At 38.2% G+C, this 24,704-nt stretch overlaps 1 protein-coding gene across 4 annotated transcripts in view; it reads left to right on the top strand.

The window, feature by feature from the left end:
• CCDC15 (coiled-coil domain containing 15) overlaps window positions 1-23,009 on the top strand; it is a 56,142-nt gene extending 33,133 nt beyond the window's left edge. For all 4 annotated transcript variants that reach the window (XM_040976770.1, XM_040976768.1, XM_040976769.1 and 1 more), the window contains 5 exons: window positions 3,570-3,656; window positions 4,672-4,775; window positions 20,723-20,899; window positions 21,214-21,362; window positions 22,480-23,009. In XM_040976770.1, the coding sequence (XP_040832704.1) occupies window positions 3,570-3,656; window positions 4,672-4,775; window positions 20,723-20,899; window positions 21,214-21,362; window positions 22,480-22,601 (639 nt within the window). In that variant the 3' untranslated portion in view covers window positions 22,602-23,009. The remainder of the gene's footprint in view (window positions 1-3,569; window positions 3,657-4,671; window positions 4,776-20,722; window positions 20,900-21,213; window positions 21,363-22,479) is intronic.
• The last annotated feature ends 1,695 nt before the right edge of the window (window positions 23,010-24,704 follow it).

Below are 24,704 nucleotides of genomic sequence, written 5' to 3'. Positions count from 1 at the left end.
TACTTTAAATTATTCCCTCCCAAGTGAAATTAGCAGTACCTTTCTATACTTTTGATTTGTATTTTTCCTGATGACTAAAGTGTTCAGCACTTTGCAAGTGTTTATTAACCATGTGTATATCTTCTTAGGAGAATAGTCATTTCTAATTTCTAATTGTGTGGGTTTTTTTGTTTTGATTATAGAATTATAAGAGTTCTTAATATTTTTTGCACACAGGCTCTATACAAGCCATATCTTAGGATTTTACTCCCTATTTTAGAGGTTGTTTTTTTACTTCCTTGATATTATCCATTGTAGTACAGAAGTTATAAACTTTTGAAAGTATGTTTTCATTTGATAACTTTGTCTGCAAAAGAGAAAGCTGTTTTCCAACTGCTGGTTCCCTCCCCAAATGCCTGCAGCAACCAGGGCCGGGCAAGGCTACTACCAAGAACCTGGAATTCCATCTAGACCTGTGTGGGCGGCATGGCCCCTCCAAGGATGCATTAGCAGGAAGCTGTATCAGAAGCAGAGTAGTCAAGACTTCAGCTAGCACTCTGATTTGGGATAAGGGTATCCCAAGCCACACCTTAGCCTATTTCACCACACATCCACCCTACATTTTAAATTTTTTTACAGAGTCCAAATTGCATTTTCTTTTTCATCTTACACATTTGGTATAGTCTTAAAGACAGAAGGGGCTAGTGCAGTGCTATAGCAAGCTAATCCTCTGCCTGCTAGCGTCAACATCCCATTGTGGATGCCAGTTCATGTCCTGCCTACTCTATTTCCAATCTAGCTCTCTGATTATAACCTGGGAAAACAGCAGAGAATGGCTTAAAGACTTGGGTCTTGTACCCATGTGGGAGACCTAGAAGAAGCTCTTCGCTCCTGGCTTCAGATCTGCTAAGTTCTGGCACTTGTAGCCATTTGGAAAATGAACCAGCAGATGGAAGACTTCTTTTTCTGTTTATTTTCTCTCTGTAAAATCTGCCTTTCAAATAAAAAAGTAAATCTTTAAAATCCACACATACTCACAAGCAAAACCCCATTATCTAATCCAAGGTTCTGAATACATACTCTGTTTCTCTAAGGATCTTATCTCTCTCAAATTTAGGTTGTGGTATACTTTTATGTTTTTGTTTTTGCTGTGAGGAAATGGCCTAATTCCATTGTTTGTATGTGGATGACCAATATTTCAGCGCTGCTTGTTAAGAGTGTTCTTCACTACTGAATTGCCTTGATGCTGTGACAAAAAAATCACAGGGCAACAGTGCCACAGGCTTACGTCCTACTTCTGAATTCTGTTTCATTGATCTGTGTATGTATTCTTTTTTTTTTTATGAAAAGGACCAATTTATTTATTTATTTCAAATTTTTAAAATATATTTTGACAATCTTTACATAGTTAATTAGGGTAAAAAGGGTCAAGGGCTACAGGAAAGTGGGTAAGACTATTATTTTTTCCATATTGTTTCCTTCATGTTTAAAGGAGGGTATTAAGGGAGAAGGCCCACCCAATTTCCCACCCTCCCCAGGTCCCAGATGTAGGGTTTGCTCTGAGGTTCTTGCTCAGGTGGTTTTGATATTTCAACAGTTTTGAATCGCTGCCGATCTTGCCACTCCAAGCACTATGAGGTCCTTGTGGATTCCAGTGATTGACATAGTCCATCATAGAGTCTCTGTTTGCCCCGTATTTCACTGCCAAGACATAGCTGAGATGGTTGGTTGACTTGTTCTGTCTTCTCTCTTTTCATGGTTAGGGTTCTGAGTCCAGCATTTTGATTGGGGAGATCTCCAATGAAACTTTGTCTGAGGTGTTCTCGGATCTGATTCTTGTATGTGCTAGCAAGTACAGGGCCTGGCACAGTCTATCGCCCTGATCAGCTGGTGGTTGCAATTGCTGGGTTGGTTCTGTTTTCTTAAGCCAGTGAACCTGTCTTGAAATTAAGAAAAGTGATTCCTCAAACTATGTTCTTTTAAAAAAATTATTTATTTTTATTGGAAAGTCAAATTTAGAGTGAAGGAGAAACAGAAAAATCTTCCATCTGCTGGTTAACTCCTCTGCTGCAACAATTGGTGCTGAGCTGGTCCAATGCCAGGAGCCATGAGCTTCTTCTGGGTCTCCCATGCAGGTGCAGGGTCCCAAGGCTTTGGGCCATCCTCAACTGCTTTTCTAGGTCAAATGCAGGGAACTGGAAGGGAAGTGGAGCAGCTGGGACATGAACCAGCACCCTTATGAGATTGGTGCATGCAAGGTGAAGATTTTAGCCATTAGGCTATCATACCAGGCTCCCTCAAACCGTGTTCTTTTTCAATATTGTCCTAACTATTCCTTAGCATTTTCGTAGGAATTTTAAGATCCTATTGTCAATTTCTGCAAGGAAATCAACTGTGGTGAAATTGAATTAAATATCCTAATTAAAACATTGACTGCCATATTAATATGAGATCTTCCAATTTGTGAATATTGGGATATCCTTCTGTTTATCTGTATCTTTAATTTCTTTCAACAGTGTCTCTTAGATTTTATAAAATTTTTGCTTTCTTCATTAGATTTATCCCTTAATTGTTTTACTGTTTTTTGATGGCTTTGTCAGTGAAAATTTTTTCTTAATTTCGTTTCTAAGGTGGTCCATAAGAGTTATGGAAGTAAAATTCTTTTATGTATTGGTCTTGTATTTTACAGTTTTGCTGAAAAATATATAAATTTTAAAGTTACTTACTATTTGAAAGGCAGAATTAGAGACAAAGAGAGTGACTTTGTCATTCCCTAAATGTCCGTGACAGCTAGAGCTTGACTAGACTGAAGCCAAGAAGTTGGGATTCTATCCAGGTCTCCCACATGAATGGCAGGAGCCAGAGTACTTGGGGCCTCGACTGCGTTCTAGACACAGAGAGCTGAATTAAAAGTGAAACTGGAACTGAAAGTGAAACTAGAGCTGAAGCTCATCTGGGATGTTGATGTTGCAGGCTGTTACTTAACCCTGGCCCTGCTAAATAACTTTTAAACTGAAGAAATTAAAGAAAGCTGTTACCTTTTATTTCTACAAGTTGGAAATACATAGTTTAACCCATATAATGTCCAAGTATATTTACCAGGTTATGTGATAAGGCTAGTTAATGTGGGGAACATTAGCTCCAGTTTCCTCTGACATGTAAGTTGTTTGATATGTTTTTAGATTCTAATACTCTATGCTTAACACCTATCAAGACAGTTACATAGACTGAAAGTGGCCATAGATTTGAGATATTAAGGGATCTGGCTTTAGAGCCTGTACTCGATTCCAAACACTCCTGGGGGCAGAGTGATTTTACAGTAGTCACTTCAGAAGAACTTTTTAGTTATTTGTTCATTTTTATTTTTGAAATGAATTATTCAAACACCAAAAACAATTGGCATTAATTCCTTCTGATACTGCTTCCTTTCATAATTTTTTTTTTTTGCTTTTTTTCAGATATTTGTTGTTTGGTTCTTTATCTGTTGCTTAAGTTTGCAAGCAAAGAGAATTAATGTTAAAAATATCTAAAGGGTTCACAAGGATAGCATCTGATAACTTTGTTGCTGTATGTGACTGGATTTTCAACAGGTTTGTAACAACTGTCAGTCAAGATGGGAATCCCGGGCTCCACTGGCATTTCGGCCTGGAGTAGATCAAGAAGAGGACAAGAAGGAAGTATGTGATGATAATGTTTTCAGATACCAGTATTTCTGTTGTAGCCTGTATGAAATGAGGAACATTTGGTTACCTCTTGGCACACTAAGAACTGATACCACAGATGCTAAGAAGTTGATGGAAACATTGTAATGTGGTGGACTTTTCCAAATTCTTAGGGTTGTTGTGAACTCAGATCTTAGGCTAGTGCATTTTTCCTGCTGATGTCAACTTAAGATTGGCTAGCCCATCAGTCCCTCCTTTAACCCAACAGTTCTTAACCCTGGCTATGCATCAATATCATATATGAAACTTTTTTATTGTTGTTGTTGTTTTTCAAAATACAGACATGTGGACTCAACTAGATATATTGAGTTGGTGAGTAAAAAGGAAGTTTTAGAGCATTTATGCTTATAGAAGGTAACATTCTTGATTCTGGTACATTCTCAATATTGAGAACTGCTACTTAGATTTTTAATAATTATTTTTTAAAAAGCATATCTTGTATCCTGAAGTGAGTGTAAATAAATCCAGAGATACGGATGGATCACTGTGTAACAGCATTTGCTTTTATGATACTTGCTGCATTTAAGAATACGATGTCCTGATATACTGTAGCCCTCCTGCCCTCCTCTCTGCCATTGAAAAGTTGAAGTGATTATTGTTCTGCTATAAATACCTCTCACATTCTTTTGGTGGCCCTGCTTTTATGGCACTTACCACTTGGGAACACAGAGTAAATATAATACATATCTTATCATATACAGTACAATCATTTCCTCAAGTACTATTGACAAGAGATTGTACTAAGGGCAAGCTAAATGAGTACTTCTTTCTCTGCTTTGTGGGTGAACACCTAATTGCTATGTTCTTAAAAATATAAAGTTCTTGCATGGGATATTATCTTGAGTCACCATAGTCAGAGGTAAATCAAGGACATAGTCCATGTTACATGACTTTTTTATCTATCCCAAAAGAGTTCCTCAGAAAAGTCCTGAGAGTAGAAAGTGAATAATTTTAAACCTCTTTTCTTTAGCGTCAAAGGCAGTACCTGAGACATAGGCGACTTTTCATGGATATTGAGAGAGAGCAAGTTAAAGAACAAAAAAGGCAAAAAGAACAAAAGAAGAAAATTGAAAAGTAAGTTCTTGGATCCTCATTGTAAGCCTTAAATGACCGGGTAAGAGATTTGGGGAGTTAAATTTTAAAAATAATCAGTTTTCCTTATTTTTCCCCCCTAAAGAATTTATTTATTTCCTTAAAAGGCAGAGTAACAAAGAGATTAAGAGAGAGAGAGAGAGATCTCCCATATGCTGGTTTACCATGCAAATGGTTGCAGTATGCCAGGCTGGAGCCAGGGGCCAGGAACTTCATCAGCCTGGTCTCCCACATGGGTGGTAGGAGCCCAACCACTTGGGCCATCCTCTGCTGTCTTGCCAGACACATTAGCAGGAAGCTGTATCAAAAGCAGCACTGTGATAAGGGATGCCAGCATTGCAAGTAACAGCTTAACCTGTTGTGCTATAAAGCTGATCCCCAGTAGTTTAGCCTTTTAAACCATATGGGAAGCAACTATTTTGATACTAATAGAATACTGAAAGATAGTGAATACTTACCTTGTTTGTTTAATTAGAAAAAAGATTTATTTTTTTGAAAGGTAAAGTTACGGAAAGAAGGGGAGAGAGGAGAAAAGAGGGAGGGAAGGGGAGAGAAAAGAGACCTTCCATTCACTTACTCCCCAAATGGCTGTGACAGCCAGGACTGGGCCAAGCAGCAGCCAGGAGCCCAGAACTTCATACAGGTCTCCCACGTGGTTGTAGATGCCTAAGCACTTGGGCTACCTTCTGCTTCCTCAGGTGTTGATTAAACAGGGCACTGGGTTGGAAATGGAGCAGTCGGAACTCTCATTGATGCCCGTTTGGGATACAAACACTGACCCATTCATTTCATAAATAAATCTTGTTTTTGAGAGTTTTTGAGTTCACAGAAAAAGTGAGCAAAAATTACAGACTTCCCATGTAACCTCCTGCACCCATACAGACAGCCTTCCTATCACCATCCTCCTCACAATTTATTATAGTTAATAAGCATATTAATATATTATTATGCAAAATCTGTAGTTGACATGCGGGTTCGCTTCTTGGTATTTTGCCTAAAATGGGTTGGGACAAAATATGGATGTGTCCACAGTTGTAGTGTCATACGCAGTAGCTTCACTGCCCTGAAAATGCTCCATTTTTGGCATCCTTCCTCCTTATCCTCAGACCCCCAGAAGAGAGTTTCTCTTTCTGCTGTCTCCATGCTTTTCCCTTTTCAGGATGTCATATGAAGTGGTTTTGATTTGCCTGTGAAAGTGCAGCTATGGCAGTACTTTTTGTAATACAATTTTCTTCATTGTATTGCCTTTGCTACTTTTTTTGAAGAGTGATTTACTATATTGTATGCTTCTATATTTGAGTTCCTTATTCTGTTCTGTTGATCTGTTTTTCTACCTCTTCACAAATATTACACTGTTGATTATTTAGCTTTATAATAAGTCTTGAATTTGGATGGTTTCAGTCCTCTAACGCTGCTTTTTTAAAAAATGATACAGTGCCATAGGCTCTGGGATTTCCCTTACCACCCACCCCCCATTTCCCTTTCTCCCCAGCTGATCTTCCCTATATTATTACAATAGTGTAGTCCTTCATAAATAGTTGTAAGTCTGTAATTCTGCTATTTAAATGTATCCTGACATTGTGGGTATGGGCAATAGCAGAGAATTCAACATCCTAATGTCAAGTTTCATTGGGAGTCCATCTTCGATTTGAAAATGAAAGTAGAGACACATACTGTATTGTATCCTCACATCTGGATATGATAGTCTCTATTACACACTTACCATAAAAACAAAATCAACAACAGAAAGAAAAATAGAAATTTACAACACTATGAAGTTAAATAACATGTTACTGAATGATTTATATGTTGCTGAAGAAATGAAAAAAATCAAGAACTTTATTGAAGAAAATGATGCTGCTGTATGACCTATGAGTCAGTGAAGAATTTAAGAAGAGTAAAATACTTTTTTGAAGAGATGAAAATGAAAACAAGAATGTCAAAACTCATGAAATGTAGCAAAAAGAGTACTGAAAGGGCTATTGATCTTGTATTTTGCATGAAGGTTGCCTTATTTCAGAGAGTACATATGGTGTTTGTCCTTTTGGGATCGACTTATTTCTCTGAGTTTCATTGGGACCATTTGGTTGCAAATAGTAGAATTTCATTATTTTTAATGGCTAAGTACTATTCCATGGAGTAAATGTACCCGTTTTTTTATCCACTCCTCTTTTGACTAACATCTGTCTGAGTTGTTTTCCTGTCTTTGCTATTGTAGATGTGGTGTCGCAAATATAGGATTACAGAACACCTTGTCATATGCAGATTTCACTTCTTTTGGAAATATTCCCATAAGTGGGATAGCTGGGTCATGTAGCATGTCGATTTTCAGTTCTCTTAGCATTCTCCATACTGACTTGCACAGTGGTTGTACTAGCTTAAACTCCCAGCAGCAGTGGAGGAGGATCCTTTCTTCCCACAACAGTGCCAGCAGGTGTTGTTTGTGGAGTTCTGAATATAGGTCAGTCTCACTGGAGGTAGATGGAGCCTCAATGTGGTTTTCATTGGTATTTCCCTGAGAACTGGGGAACCTGATCATTTTTTCATATGTCTGTTAGCTAATTGAATTTGTTCTTTTGAAAAAAATGCCTGTTCAAGGGCCCGGCGCAGTGGCCTACTGGCTAAAATCCTCACCTTGAATGTGCCGGGATCCCATGTGGGTGCCAGTTCTAATCCCAGCAGCTCCATTTCCCATCCAGCTCCCTGCTTGTGGCATGGGAAAGCAGTGGAGGATGGTCCAAGGCCTTGGGATCCTGAACCCACATGGGAGACCTAGAGGAAGTTCCCGGCTCCTGGCTTTAGATCAGTGCGGCACTGGCTATTGCAGTCACTTGGGGAATCATTGGATGGAAGATCTTCTTTTCTGTCTCTCCTCCTCTCTATATATCTGCCTTTCCAATAAATCATAAATAAATAAATAAGTAAACAGAAAAATGCCTGTTCATTCCATTTGCCCATGTATTTTGTTTTGCTGTCATTGAATGTCTTAAGCTATTTGTGAATCTTGGATATTAGTCTCCTGTCAGTTGTGTAGTATGTGATAGTTTTCTCCCATCTCATTGGTTGCTTCTTCACTTTATTGATTTTTTCCTTTGCTGTACAGAAGCTTTTTTAGTTTGACATAGTCTCATTGGTTTATTTTGGCTTTGACTGCCTGTGCTTTTGGTGACCTTCCTAAGAAGTCTTTCCCAACTCCTATATCTTGGAGAGTGCTTCCTATGTTTTCCTCTAAAATTTTGATAATTTCTGGGTACAGTTTTCTGGGAATTTGGGGTTGTGTTGAATCTGTAGCTTAAACTGGGAAGAAATTACATCTTGACCGTATTGTCTTTTCCCATTTATGATCCTGGTGTATCTGTCCATTTATTTAAGTCTTCTTTCATTTCTTTCATCAAAGTTTTTATAATTCTTGAGATTTTTATATAGATGACTATGTCATCTATGAACAATTTTATCTTTTTTTTTTTTTTTTTTTAAACTCCAAATCATTTTAAAGATTTATTTTTTATTATTTTTTATTGGAAAGGCGGATATACAGAGAGGAGAGACAGAGAGGAAGATCTTCCATCCGATGATTCACTTCCCCAAGTGAGCCGCAACGGGCCGATACTATGCCGATCCGAAGCCAGGAGCCTCTTCCGGGTCTCCCACGCGGGTGCAGGGTCCCAAAGCTTTGGGCCGTCCTCAACTGCTTTCCCAGGCCACAGGCAGGGAGCTGGAAGGGAAGCGGGGCTGCCGGGATTAGAACCGGCGCCCATATGGGATCCCGGGCGTGCAAGGCGAGGACTTAACCACTTGCGCCACGGCGCCGGGCCCAATTTTATCTTTTTTTCTAAGTGCAGTAACTTAGACTTCCAGTGATTCCATTCAAATAGTTAGTAAGTTTTCCTTTTTCTTATCAGTGATTATATCTGTACCAGAAATATTCTTTAGATAGAAGAGTTCTGGTACAGTTATTCTCAGTATAGTAACTGTGGCAAAGTAAGTAATTATTGTGTTCCTTTCACATGTGTTTTATTTATAATTCATTCATGAGATCATTCAACCAAGCATGCCTTTAAAAGTTATTGGACTGAACTAGAGTACAAATGCAGAGTTAAAATACCTTGTATATAAATATTTGAAAGTCATAAACAAAACAAAAAATTGTTAAATTAAGAATATTCCAGGGGTCAGTATGGTGGCATATCAGACTAATCCTCTAACCTACATGGGTACCAGTTCATGTCCGGGCTGCACCACTTGCCATCTAGCTCCCTGCTTATGGTCTGTAAGGCAGTGGAGGATGGCTCAAGTACTTGGGCCCTGTAACATATAGGAAACCAGAAGAAACTCCTGGATCCAAGCTTTGGATTGATTCCGCTCTGGCTGCTACAGGCATTTAGGGAGTGAAGCAAAGGTTGGAAGAACTCGAAAGTTCTCCTTCTCTGTAAAATCTGCCTTTCAAATAAAAATGAATGAATTTTTAAAAAATAATATTCTGTTCTCCCTTAAATGTGATTTCATAGTGGCTTAGAAGACCAGTTTCAGACTTGTAAGTATTAGAATATGAGTTACATGCAGAAACATGGAAGCATGGGGGTTCACAGCCCCTAACGTTTCTCGTTTTGCTTTCTGCCATTGGCCTATTTTGTACTGTAAATTTTATACTGTACTCAAAATTTACATGTTTCTGCATGCAACTCATATTCTAATACTAGATATCTTGCTTCGTAAGTAGCCACCTCTTACTATCCAATTGAAACTAAGTACACACATCAGAGAAGCAATCTGCTCACAGACAGACAAACATGGGAAACAGAATTGTCTAAATTACTCTGAAAATAGTCTTCAAAAGTTGAACCAAAGGGGTGCCAGCACTATGACTCAACAGACGAAGCTGCCTGCTAGCTCTGGCATCCCATTTGGGTACTGGTTCATGTCCCAGATGCTTGACTTCCCATCCAGGTTCCTGCTTATGTCCTGAGTAGGTAGTGGAGGATGGCTCAAGTTCTTGGGTCCCTGCACCCACATGGCAGACCCAGAAGAAGAAGTTCCTGACTTCAGATCAGCCCATCTTTGGCCATAGTAGCCATCTGAAACAAAACCAGACAAGCAGATGCAAGAACACATTCTCTCTCTCTTTCTCTAAGTCTGTCTTTCACATAAAAGAAATAAAAAGTTGATATAAAGAATTACTTGAGTCTGGGGTCTGGAGCAGAGCCTACAGTGTGCACAGGCTCCAGACTGTCCTCTGAGGGGTGCACATTTGACCTAGCAGGTAAACTTCTAGTTGAGATGCCTGCTTCTCATATCAGAGTCAAGTCCTGCCTGTGTCCCTGCTAGTATGCATTACACAAGCAGGCAAGTGATACAGATTATGTAGTTTGACCCTTGCCGCCCGTGTGGGAGACCTGGATCATGTTTCTGTTTTCCAGGTTTAGTGTGGCCCAACACCAGTCATTACAAGCATTTGGGGAGTGAGTAAGAACTCTCTTTCTCTCTTTTGCTCTCTATGTCTTTCAAAATAATGATAATTAATACAAAAACCCTTTTTGAATATCCAGCCTAAGACAGGAACTCCATTTTTATCCAGGTTTAAGAGTGAAATTTAATTTACTCAGAAAACATTCATTTAGCATTTTTTTTTACATCACAGGCACTTTTTGTGATATGAAATACATTAAATATAGTGCCTATTCTTGAACTCAATCCAAGTTGGGAGAGGGAGCGGAAAACAAGCGTGTGCAAATAAGCAGTAGAGTTGGTACCATCGCAGAAATGACTAGAGTGTTTCTAGAATGCAGAGGAGATCACTGAGTCTGTCTGCAGAGTTAGAGAAATTATTGCATTTCATTTGGACTGGGGTAGATAAAATATCTATTTGTTGGGGAAGAGGTTAAGGCTGGTGTGTTAAAAAAAAAAAAGGTAGAATGAGAATAGAAGGAAATAGCAAAACAGCTCCTGAGTTTCGTGGTTTATAGAAGCATTTATGTCATCTTGTTAGGGACTTATCAACATCAAAGTAAATATTCATTGATAACCTACTATCTGAACAGGTACTGTATGTTCAGAAATTAAAACTTGAATGTGTGGTAGGATAAGTTTGAATATACCATGTATTTTCTGTGTAATCTTAAGTGAGTTATTTCATCTCTGAGATTTTAATACCCTTAATTATAAAATGAGAGTTATTTGATACCTGTTTTCCAACTTAGCAACACTGAGCACATTTGTAATTTAATAAAATCAGAATAAAATTTATCTGTAACTACAGTGATATGGACAGTGCTGGAATATAGCAATGCTAATGATGGCGATGACCAAGAGAACAATTAGTGAAGGCCACATAAATGAAAACGGAGACACAATTTTTAGAATGATGAAAGACAAGGCAAGGATAATATGGGGAAGTCAAGAAAGGCTTTGAGATGAGTAATGATCAATTTTGATCTTAAAGAATGAATTGGATTGTTCCATATGGCCAGGAAACTTAGTATAAAAGCTTTAGATATGCCTGGGAAATAGTGTGAAAAGTTAAGGTGGTCTTTGGCAGGAGTATGGGAATAAGAATGACATACTTAATAATATTTAAGATGTGGAGACCATAGGCTTGATGAACAGTTGGCTTGGGTGTTGAGAGGAGTCAGGGTAGTTGTTACTCTTACATGCCGTTAGCGTAACTAGGGGATACCGGGAGAATATACTTGAAGGAAGCTAGTGAGTTCAGTTTTGCATCATGAGTTTTTGGGAGCCTAAGGATTAGTAAAGGAGGGATGACTTACATACTTTTGAAAATAAAGAAATCTGGTTCTGACAAGAATGGGAACTAAAGATTTCTTTAGGAGTTTTCAGTATATATTTCAACATGAATTTGGACTAGGTGCATTACTACTTCTGCAAAATCAAAGATAAGCAGAGCTCTGGGTGGTCTTACAGAACCTAAGTTACAAAATTGGAGACTCAGATGTTTGATCCATTTTTTCTTGAAAATATTTCCAAAGTCTATTGGATTTAGACAGTGACTCCTGCACTCTTTCAGGCAGAGAAGTGTGAACTCTTCCTTGCCCTAGGTACCATTCCTTAAAACCTTGAAACATTTTTAAAGCAATATCCAGCATTCAATCAAAAATGTTCAAATATATCAGACATATACATATACATATCAGAATCCAAAAGAAAGAATGGAGCAACAGAAATAGACTCACAGATGTTGGTATTAGCAAACACTTTAAAATAAATAATTGATATGCTCAAATAAATTGAAGAGATGTAGAAATAAATGAAAATAGAATTTTATCAGAATTGAAATTTATAAATAAAAATAACAGAAAGTATGGAATTGAAAACAATTCAATTTTTATAAAGTGAGGGACTACTTCAGACTCAGAATAACTTGGACAGAAATAAGACAGAAACTTAGGAACAGATATTGATAAGAATGTAAAACTACTATAATATATTTATTGTGTAAGTAGAAAAGCCCATGACCTTTATGGAAAACTGTTTATTATTAACTTATATAGATGAGTATAAACATATCCTAAGATACTGTAACTCACATATATTTTCTCACAAAAAATTATTAAAACTGATAATCTGGGCCCTGCGCGGTGGCACAAGTGGTTAAGTCCTCGCCTTGCACGCCCTGGATCCCATATGGGCGCCGGTTCTAATCCTGGCAGCCCCGCTTCCCTTCCAGCTCCCTGCCTGTGGCCTGGGAAAGCAGTCCAGGACGGCCCAAAGCTTTGGGAACCTGCACCCGTGTGGGAGACCCGGAGGAGGCTCCTGGCTTCGGATCGGCATAGTATCGGCCCGTTGCGGCTCACTTGGGGAGTGAATCATCGGACGGAAGATCTTCCTCTCTGTCTCTCCTCTCTGTATATCCGCCTTTCCAATAAAAAATAATAAAATTAAATCTTTAAAAAAAAACCTGATAATCTATTAGTTTCAACCATCCTTGGAATAGTTCCAAATTAGCTATATTCTGGGTTACCTTCAGAGCATACCTTTGACTATACTTGTATTAAGCCAGAAGTCAGTGGGCAGTACATTTCTGAAGAATTCTAGGGAAAAGTTAAAATTACAACGGGAATTAGGAAATCGCTAAGGAATAATAATGAAGAAAAAATATATCAAAACTTGTAGGAAGCAACTAAAACAGTAGTTAGAAAACTATTAGGGCTTGATTGCAATTATTAGAAAAAGAAAAAAAACCTCAGAGCCAGTGTTTTAGCTTTCTAGTATATTAGAAATTTACAAAAACTACAAATCAGAAAGGAGAAGTCATAGAAATGCAGAAATTAATGAAATAGGAAATGTGTACAACAAAGAAAACCAATGAAGCCAAAGTTAATTCTTTAAAAATTTAGTTTTGCTAGCAGCGTATTTTTTATTAATCAATAGAAAGAAAAGAGGGGCCCACTGTGGTAGGCTAGTGGCTAAAATCCTCACCTTGCATGCACCAGGATCCCATATGGCACCGGTTTGTGCTTTGGCTGCTCCACTTCCCATCCAGTTCCTTGCTGTGGCCTGGGAAAGCAGTAGGGGACAGCTCAAACCCTTGGCACCCTGTACGTGCATGGGAGACGCTGAAGAAGCTCCAGGCTCCTGGCTTTAGATCGGATCAACTCTAGCCATTGTGTCCACGTGGGAAGAGAACCAACTGATGGAACATCTTTCTCTTTCTCACCTTTTCTTTGTATATCTGACCTTTCCAATAAAAATAAATAAATTGAAAAAAAAAAAAAAAAAGAAAACCCAAGTTACCAATATTTGGACTGGAGAAGAGACCAATAATACAGAGCCTACAATATTAAGTGATAAAAAAAAGGTATTACAAACAACTTGGCACTGAAAAATATGGCATTTTGATTAAATACATAAAATTTATTTTTAAAAACCAGCTAAAAAATATTACAGGAAAAAAAGATATGAATAATCCTGTATCACTTAAACATACTAAATCAGTTTTTTTAAATCTCCAAAAGAAAGATTCAGCAGGCCTAGGCTCATGTTTTCTTGGAAAAATTGTTTTTAAAAATTTAACAGGGAAAACACCACTAGGTTCTGCATATACTCCTCTAGCGAATGGAAAACAGGAAATAATCCCCAAATAAATATAGATTCCAACATAACCCTAAGCCAACCTGACAAGACATTACAAGAAAGTAGCATTACTCAATTTCTTAAAAATGAGCACATATGAAAAAATCCCAAGTAAATTATTAGTACAGCACCCTGACAGAGGCCTGTGTCCCTGGGTCTCTGACCTTCTGCCTGTAACCTCAGGGAGATATTAAAGAATTGGGGTAAATCTTTGGGTCCACTGATTAAACTACTGCTTGGGATGCCCATATCCCATTTGGAGTGCCTGGGCTTACCTCATGGCTCCATCTTGGAAGGGCCTGGGAAGCAGCAGGTGGTTGGGTCCCTGCCCCCCAAGTTTTGACCTGTCTCTTCCCTAGGTGTTGTGGGCATCAAAGGAGTGAACTGATAGATGGAAGATACCTCTCTCTACCTTTCAAATAAAAATATATGTGTGTGTAAATATATAAATACATATGTATGTGTGTGTATATATATATATGTACATATATTCACACTTGCACATTTAAATAATTGTTTTTAGGTACTAAAATAAATGATTGTTTAATCCTTTGTATATTGCTAAATGTTTCTATTTTATATCAGTATTACCATTTTTTATCATAGTGACTTTGGGAGCCTAACCCCATGTATCAGTAATATAAGGCAGCCCTTATAAATATCATTTGTTTTGAAGTTGCTGTATTAGAACTCTTCGGATTTCTGCATGGCAGTTCCCGGTGCCAGTGACTCCTTCTTTTGTGTGTTTTTATTTTCATGTGCTTTTCCCTTTCCTGAGGTATGTAGTGATACTATTGTCAGAAAATAACCCAGCAAAACCTGCCACAATGAAGTACACATGTGTGTTAAACTTAGGTGGGTAGGGCTTGGGGGGAAAAACCTTATAAATTTGCTTGGTAAAGCTTTTAGGTAGAAAACTGTTTAAATATTTCAACAAGGTCTTCTTAATGTTTTTTAGAACCATAGTTTTATCTTCTTTCTCAGTGTAGACTCTCAGGAAATTCATTCTTACATCTAGGCTAGACTTATAATAATTCAGCTTTCAGCCATAATTATGATCTGATTGGCATAAAAAATCTTTCAGTTTGGTATTGTGCATGTATAAGCATTTTGGGTCAAAGACAGAAAGGGAATGTAGTTCAGTTCATTCAAAGGAAGCGAATGCACCCCTCTGTGAGTACTTTAAATCTCCTCAGCAACATGCCTAGGATCTGGCATAGTCAGTGGGAAACTTTCCTTTAGCAGAACTACTGACCTTTGAAAGTTTTGTGTTTGGTTTTGTTTTCTTTAAGACTTTTGTGTTATTGCCATTTTCTGCTGGATAATATGAAGCCCTCTGTTTTACAAATGGTATCAAAAGGCTTAGTTTTGTTAGAATAGTTGACAAATAGTCGAAACTTGGGTTTTGTTTTTTCCATGTGGGGAAAAACGTATTATTTACGCCTCCTTTGCATGGTGATTATATGATTTGACGTGAAAGATAAAACCACTTTGGCAGCATTCTAAAATAGCCAGACATCTGTCTTGCAAACAGGAATTGATAACTGCTTAACTTCATCCAGTTATGATAAAATTGAATAATAATCTCTACTATTAACTATGTGACTTTGGGAAAGTTTCCTGTATAACCCTGTTTCTGAAAATAGGATAATATCATGTATACTGCATAAAGTTGTGGTAAGAATCAAATGTGGTAACATATAAATGTGTTTAGCACAGAATTTGGCACATAGTGTATGTTCAGTAAGTGTTAGGAGCTACTGTTATCATTAGAAGAAAAGTACAAGAGCACAGAAACGGTAGAAAGAAAAATTGGGGTTATGGATGGCAGAAAAAAAGGCTGACTGTCTGTGGGAAATTGAGAAGGATAGAAGCAGTGTGCGACAAAATGGGAATTGGATTGGGAAAAGAGAAAACAGGAATTCTGGCGCATGAAAGAATATGAACCGTCTGAGTTTAATGTGATCTGAGTTACATGAATGACAAGAAGTAAGCCTTAAGAAATAAGGAAAGGTAATATCTTGAAGAGCTTAGTATGTCATGAGGAATTTGGACTTTATCCTCAAAACATTTAGGAGCCCAGTTAGAGATATTGTAGGGAATAGATAAGATAACTAAGACTAGATGTTAAGGAAGTTGTTGAAATAATACAGTTAGAGAAGAGGGTGAATTTATTATTTTTTGAAAATATTATCATATATTAAGGTTTTCACTGTGTTAATGAACAGATTAATGTCTCGTTTAATCAATACAACCGTCCCACTAAGTAGCAGAAGCTATTGAAGGAACAGTCACAGTGTGCTGGGTATAATAGTGACTGCTTTAGAAGCATTATTCATTCTGATAACTATATAAGGAAGGTTTTTACTATTTTCAATTCAGAGATGAAAAATGAGCCCTGAAGAGGTTATGTAATTTGCCTAATGTTACTAACATTGCCCAACCACACTTAGCAAACGGATTTCTCACCTAACCTCTTTGAAGCCTGTGACACATAAGACAAGACCAAGACAAGACCAAGGGGGAGAAGGCAACCTCACAAACGTGTGAGAACTGATGCATTTTTTTCAGAGGGAAGTTTCAGGTTAAGTCCCTGATTTATGGGCTGAGGCACCAGGTCAACAGAGTAATATCAAATAGATTTAATAGAAGATGGAGATGGAGAAGATAGTTTAGATTGGGGCATATCAGACTGGAGGTGCTTACGGGAAATTCAAGTAGAGATTCCAATAGAGAATGATAAGTCACTGTAGGCAGTGACTTCTAAAATCACCAAGAACTAAGAACGAAGAGAGAGAGAAAAGTTGAACAGAGAAACAAAATAGCAGGCAAAGATTTAGACTGGGCTAGATTGAGCATTAATACTATTATATCAAGAAGACAAAATACTTCCACCTTCATTGAAAAGTTATTTTTCTTTTTTTTAAAATAGAAATGTTATTTTGTTTTTTAAAAAAATATTTTTTTTTTAATTGGAAAGATAGATATGCCGAGAGGAGGAGAGACAGAGAGAAAGATCTTCCATTCGATGGTTCATTCCCCAAGTGACTGCAATGGCTGGAGCTGAGCCAATCCAAAGCGAAAATCCAGAAGCTTCCTCTGGGTCTCCCATATGGGTGCAGGGTCCCAAAGCTTTGGGCTAGTCTCGACTGCTTTCCCAGATCACAAGCAGGGAGCTGGATGGGAAGTGGAGCTGCCAGGATTAGAACCGGCGCCCATATGGGATCCCAGTGTTTTCAAGGTGAGGACTTTAGCCGCTACACTATTGTGCCAGGCACAGAGAAGTTATTTTTCTCATAGAACATCATTCCATCCTAAAATAAGTAAGCGTATTAATTGCTCTTAGAAGCAAAATTTCTTTTATTTCAAATGTTTTATCTGTGCTTGCTCTGTCTTTGTTATTGGTCTAGGTCTGTGTTTCAGACAGCTTTGTACAGGATTAGGGGTAAGGCTGTACAGTGTGAGTTACAGGAAGAGTTTCTGAGTTGTTGACGTGATAAGGGTTATAAATAGTTTTTGTTCACTATTGCTCTGTTTTCAAGATTCTCATTTAAATTGTAAACATTGATATCTACTTATTTAATTGTACAAATAGCCAATATAGCAAGTTTTTTAAACCATTCTTTTATAGTCTTACTCTTTTTTTGAGAATCTGATACTGGTTTCAGAATACAATTCAGCATAGCCAAAAAGCCATTGTAATAGTACTGCCTTGGGAAAACATATATTGACAAAATTAATTTCTGACTTAGTCCAGCTTCTATTGTATGTCATTACAAGGTGTACTTACCCAAGAAGCCTTGCAACATTAGAAAATAATAGAACTTGTTGTGTAGTAGCAGTTTATATCCAATTTTTCAGTTGCACACTATCATTTTTAATTTTTATGTCTTCCGAATCTGCTGTTTGACACTTGTTCTTAACCTGAGAATGTGATCCAAGATGTGAATTCTTTTCCAAGGAAATGCCTGTAAGACATCAAGTGCAACTGTCAAATTGGCAGGTAGACAAGTAGGTAAGAATCTCAAGCACACAATGGAGCTATAGTGATATGAGTGACAGGTGTCACTCACAGCAGCTGAGGTGTAGCACAAACATGAAGTGACCTCGCAGAAGCTCTACAGAAGGAAGAAGAAATGGCCTCTGATTGACTTAAGGGACACTGTGATGTAGAGAAGATGGCCTTGTAAGCCAGGAGAGGCTAGTGTAGGCAGGCACGTGTGGAAATTCAGGGAGAAGATTGTGTTGCAGGCTGAGGAAGAGAGGACTGTGAAGGAGGGTGGTCAGCAGTGCTGTGTCTGAGCAGGCAGATAAAATGAAAGCTGAAGAATGCTGCCTCAGTGCTTCTCAGCCTTCCCTTTGTAACTGTTCCTTTATGGAACCTTCTAAGACATTTTTTCCCCACCATCAAAATTTACTATTAGTATAAAATACATTTTTGTTTGTGTGCTATGACTTTTTGGAGGGTTGCAAGCAATTGTAATAGCTAAGGTTTTTTCAGCTTAGGAATAAGATTGCCCCTTTGAGAATATGTATGCTAAGTGGATCAAATGACTTTCAGGCTGCCAGCTGCCTTAGAGGAGTTATTTTGGTGGCGTGATGGCTCTTAAAGCCATTGTGGACTGGATGAGCAACTAGAAAGTCTGAACAACTCTCTCACATGATGTTTGACTGTGAAGTGAGGAGAGGGGGAAGAGCTGATTTCATAATTTCTAGTGATATCATATTATTAAGACCTAAAGTATTAACTCTTGAAAAACAGGGTTGATGTATTTCCTGAGCTTTTAGTTTACAATTACACAGAATAATTGGTACAGAGAATTATAGTAATGAATACTTCAGATTGAAATTATTTAGGCTACTATTTTATAGTACCCACACCTGATGCGTATTTTGAACTTGATGTTCATATTTTCTGTTGTCTTTTCACTTGGCTCCATTTACATTGCATCAATAAAATCTGTTTTATTTCTTTGCAGGAAGATCTTACAGTATTTGCTTTTTTTGCCAAGTAGTTACTGGATTTAACCAACAAATGTCCTCAAATACTTAATGCTTACTTGATATTACTGGTTTTCTTTGGAATATGCTCTCTTTAGGTAGGTAGATCCCTAGCAAGGTGTACTTCTTCCTACTTTCTTAAAAACAGCATACTTTAAGAGAGCAAAGTGACATTTGTTTATGATCTGTTTCAGTGCCTATGGCTTTTCTGCACATTGCATTGCTCAGATTCCTGGAACGGTGCCCTAAATGCCCTTAAATCTTGATCATATCCCGGTGCCCAAATTGCCATGGTCAGATTTCTCACCTCTACTCCATTACAACTTTATTTTGCATTTGAGTTTCAATCATACCATAAAACGTTTTATGTTGAGAAATACTTAGTTTATGTTTATTGTTGTAGCTCAGCAAAGATTGGCAAATGTGGGAGAACACTTTTAAGAAAATGCTTCTTTACAGTGTCCTGTGGGGGGCCTGGCATAGTAGCCTGGCAGTAAGTCCTCGCCTTGCATGTGCTGGGATCCCATATGGGCTCCGGTTCTAATCCCAGTGGCCCTGCTTCCAATCCACCTACTTGCTTGTGATCTAGGAAAGCAGTTGAGGATGGCCTTGGGAGCCTGTACCCACGTGTGAGTCCTGGAAGAGGCTGTAGACTTCTAGGCTCCAGGCTTTGGATCGGCACAGCTCTGGCCATTGCAGCCACTTGGGGAGTGAATCAACAGACAGATCATTTTCCTCTCTACTCTCCTCCTCTCTGTATGTCTGCCTTTCCAATAAAAATAAAATAAATCTTTAAAAATAAATAAATAAATAAATGAAGTGGCCTGTGGGGTTAGCACAATTGCTCAGCTGACTAAAATTCTGCCCTTTGGTGCTGACATTCCTTATTATGGTCACTGATTCGTGTCCTGCTTGCTCCACTTCTGATCCAACTCCCTTATGGCCTGGGAAAGTAGTGGAGATGGCCTAAAGCCATCTTCTGATTGCTTTACTTCTGTGGAGATGGCCTAAAGCCTTGGGACCCTGCACCCACATGGGAGACTGGGAAGAAGTTCCTGGCTCTCAGTCTCAGATTAGCTCAGTCTAGATGTTGTGACTATTTGGGGAATGAACCAGCAGATGAAAGACCTTTCCTATGTAAAATTTACCTTTCAAATAAAAATAAATACATCTTTAAATAAATAAATAAATACAGTGGCTTAGTCTCTCAGTTAGAGGTAGCCACCATTAGCTGTCAGAATATGAATGAATTTGGTTCCATGACCAGCACATTTTTGTTTTTCTGGTGTCTGATCTTTCAGGTTTTGTGGAATGGCTTCTAGATCTTACCTTATCCTGTCTTGATTGAACAAAACGAAAGGCTCTAAAAATGCCTGAGATAGCCTGAGTTTACATAGTACACATTATTTTGCATATTCATAGTCATGGTTTTGGATATTCATAGTCAAAGATTGGCCAGGCCAATTGGTTAGGCCCCTGCTGGTGTTTTCTTGCTGGCAGTGCCAAAGGGACACAGAGGATCATATGACAAGACAGGAAGCACTTGGGTGTCTGTAAGTCGGTGATCTGTTATGTGAAGCCACCGGGACCCTGCCATGAGGGTGCCATTGTAATGAAGTAGTTTTAATTCCTTCTACTCTACCACTTAACTCCATCATTGACTACATTTCCACCCTCTTCTTACCAGCAGGAATTTTTGAAGATACTGTTGAGATCTTAAACTGATTCCTCGACTTGCTTGTTTCTGTAAATGTCTTGAGTTACATGAACTTCACAGCTAATCTGAAATAGATTTTACAATTTTTATGACATCCTGAACCATGTTGCAATTTTCTTCTCAGAATTAAGAAAAAGAGAGAGCAAGAACGTTATGCTGAAGAGCAGAGGCTCCTAAAAATGGACCTCCACAGAGAGCCATGTCCAGAGGAAAAGGTGACTGAGACGCTAGGCCAGTTACAACTTGGAGAGAAGAAAGAAGCCAGAGAAAAGCAGCTACAGAGAGAAAAGGAGGATTTAAGGTAATTTGACAAGTTCTACGTGAAGTTCTCGCTCTAGAGAGACTCAGTAAGCAGTCGGTGTTCTTGTTGTCCTTAAAAAGAATTAACTGTATCACCTTAGAGTTTTCCTCACTTAGACATAACTTTACCAGATTTCTGGATCACATTAGTACCTCTCAAGAGTACACTACATTCTTCCCAGTGCCCTTTCCCAGCATAGAAATGGAGAACTGAGGCACAAGTGTGAAACAGTTCCAACAGTTAGGTCTTGTAAAATCAGGATTCTTGCCATTTCCTCGTAGTTCACTAGGCCTGATCATGCTGTATTTTTATAGATATGTGGAAGCTTTACGAGCCCAGGTCCAGGAGAAAATGCAGTTATACAAAATTACTTTACCCCCATTGTGCTCTTGTGGTCCTGATTTTTGGGATGCCCATCCTGATACCTGCGCCAACAGTTGTGTCTTCTATAAAAACCACAGAGGTAGGTTTCTTGGCAAATGGTAAAAGTAATAGTAATTTAGCTTTTTGAGTGCTTACTGAATATCAAAGATTATTTTAAACTCTTTGTAATACAGCATTATGAGACAATGAGCATAATAATAGTTATATTTCTGAGATGTGTTATCTTCTTGTCCTGATTTATTCTTGGGAAATATTTCCAGCTGCTAGTGCTATAGAGAGATATGGATTCCAGGTCCCTCCTTTTAAGACTATTAGAGTTTGCTTTGTATAGCTGTCTAAGTTAGGACTCTCTTCAGCTGCATTCCTTGCTATCCAAGTACTTCCCTGGTACCTAACACCGATTCACTACTGTGTATTTCCACATTGCACTGCCAGTTGTTCTAGGCTACACTGAGAAAAAAAGAGCAACAGTATAAATTGTATCAGGAATCCCAGTTAGAGAAATTAAAATCCATATTGTCACTATTGTTTCTGTTTCTTGTTTATCTTTAAATACGTTCGTTTACATAGTGTAGGCATTAAGTTTACCACATGTGTACACTGAAAATACTGCCAGCTAGACGTTTTCCTAGCACCTCTTCTTTCAGTCTCCTGAGCTTCATTTTTAAATACACACATCTTGCATTTCCTTGTTCTAGAACCTCTGGGACCGTCTGTTGCAGCACCAAAAGCAAGGCATATTCAGTGTGTGTTCCTCTCTGATCCCAGGTCATACTCTAACCATATCAAACTTGCTGTTCCCAGTGAGTGCCTTATTTGAAAATCAGTCTGCACCTCACACACTAAGCTTTCTACTTACAATGTCTGCTTTGTTTCACTCAGATTAATCCTTAAATTACCACTCTGGAAATCTTTTCCGTCCTCTTCTGGATAGTTCTTATTCATTACAGCTTTGTTCTGGAATGATATTTTTTCAAGTATTATATTCAGTTCATTATTCTTATGTTTATCCTCTCCATTATCTTTCATGTCCTCACAAAATACTTGTTATATAATAAGCGTTCAACAAACATCTTTTCAGTAGAAAAATTTAATGTGAAACTCCGAGTGGAGAAGCAGTACTCGTAGGGAAGAAGGTTAAGAGAATTGTTTAGAATTTGTTCTCCATTTATCACTGTGCAAACCTTTACTTGCAGCGTATCATCGGGCACTACGTTCAGTCATCAGTTCCCGTGACACCTCCGAGGGAAACTCAGCTCTTCGAATTGCCATTCATAATTTTGTTTCGGCACACAAACGGACTTTGAAAAATCTATAAATAAGACTCTGAAATCAACTCATTCTATTTCAGCCTTCATTTAAAAAAAAATCAACCCTAAAGGATTCTTTAGGAAATGGGAAGATGGAGAATCTGAGAAGAAATGCTATTCCATGTAGTAACTATCTCTAATTAGATCAGCGATTGCTTCAGCTCCTGCCTCACAGAATGTCACACAACCGTGTAAGTTGATCTGCAAACCTTTGGTGTGAACCACGTAGAGCCTGCTGTTTTAAAAAGTGATCAGACAAGATCTCCTACTTTGCTCTATCAGAAGAAGCCGTGAGAAATCTTTGAGATTGTCTCATTGGTGAGCTTTCCAGAACTGTGTGTGTGAGTCTTGACAACATTGCAAATGTCTAGATAAAGCAAAGAATGCAATGAAATGAATTTCTGAATGTCACTGACCACCTATTGCCATTAATGTTTCTAGTTGTGTTAAATCATTAGAGGTGAGAAGAATCGCAATTTGATGCACAATTTTGTCTCAGAATTTTCTCTCTCTGTTTAAAAATGTTAATCGCCTTTTTCCTCATTCAGTGCAGTTGAACACAGAGCTTTTTAGATGTACAATTTTTTAAATTGCAAACATAAAAACAAATAAACCTCTGTCTCTAGTATCTTCTGTGTGAAATAATTGGGAGTGATACTTGAAAAAGTGAATCTAAATTCAAAGGCCTGCTTCCTTCCCCCACCTTAAAAAAAATCTGGCAGGGTCTGGCACTGTAGCCTAGTGGCTAATGTCCTCGCATGTACCAGGATCCCATTTGGGTACCAGTTCTAATCTTGGCTGCTCCACTTCCCATCCAGTTCCTGCTTGTGGCCTGGGAAAGCAGTCAAGGAGGGCCCAAAGTCTTGGCACCATATGGGAGACCTGGAGGAAGTTCCTGGCTCCTGGCTTCGGATCAGCTCAGCTCTAGCTGTTGCCACCACTTGGGGAGTGAACCAACGGATGGAAGATCTTCCTCACTGTCTCCTCTCAGTATATCTAGCTTTCCAATAAAAAATAAATAAATCTTTAAAAACAAAATCTAGTGGGGCAGATATTTAGCCTAACAGTGAAGGTGCCTGGATCCTAAGCTCTGCCTCTCAAACAAATTAAACATTAAAAATCTTATGAATGACATGCCTACAGAGCAAATTGCAGTAGTTGGTATGAATTTGTTAGTTCTACATATTTTACAATACAAAATATGAGAAGGTTTAATATTAGGAAATCAAGACACACACTGAGTTTCTTTTTCTGCTTTATGTAATCTACAGTGCTGAAAAATCACTTAGTTTGTGTCCCCAAAATGCCTCAACATCTAGCCGGGTCATTGAAAATTACCTATTGACTGGTTATTAAACCAGATTAATTTTTCAGCCAGTCAAAATATTTAGAGAAACTATATATCTAATTTAGCCTTTAAGCGCTGTGTTTTTTATAGTTCTGTTGTGATATCATCAATATATCTTATATAATTTACCCACATAAAATATAAAATTCAGTGTTAACAGAGTCACATAGTTATACAACACTACCAAATTTTAAAACAATTGCCACTATTCTTAAAAGAAGCCTCCATGATCCAGTATATATCCAAAATGATTGAGAATTGCATAATGAACAATATTTGCACACTTCTGCTTGTAGTAATACTATTCACAGTAGCCAAGAGGTAGAAGCAACCTCAGTGAGTGAATGAGTCAGATTTGGCACATACTTAGAGTACTACTGTGCTGACAGAAGTAATCCTGTTATCAGCTACAAAGTTATGCTAAATTAAATCAAGCAGTCAGGAAAGGGTAACTATATAATTCTGTTCACTGAGAGTCGTAGAGTCAGAAAAAAGAATGATGGTTTCCAGCAGCTAAGGGTATGTAAATTTAATAGAGATTCCGTTTCACAGGATGAAAAAGTTCTGGAGAGCTGTTTCACATCTATGTAGACACACTTTATACTACTGTTTACTGGAGCCTGCACTGTACCGCAGTAGGTTAAGCTATCACTTGTAACACTGGCATTCCATATGAGTGCTGGTTCAAGTCCTGGCTGCTCCCCTTCCAATCCAGCTCCAGGCAGAGGAAAGCAGTAAAAGATGGTTCAAGTAATCTGAACCC

This window comes from Ochotona curzoniae, unplaced genomic scaffold (assembly GCF_017591425.1).
Source record: "Ochotona curzoniae isolate NIBS_2020 unplaced genomic scaffold, NIBS_Ocur_1.0 contig_2723, whole genome shotgun sequence".
Classification (NCBI taxonomy): Eukaryota; Metazoa; Chordata; class Mammalia; order Lagomorpha; family Ochotonidae; genus Ochotona; species Ochotona curzoniae.
The sequence above is the reverse complement of the archived record's forward strand: the minus strand, read 5'-3'. Positions and strand labels throughout refer to the sequence as shown.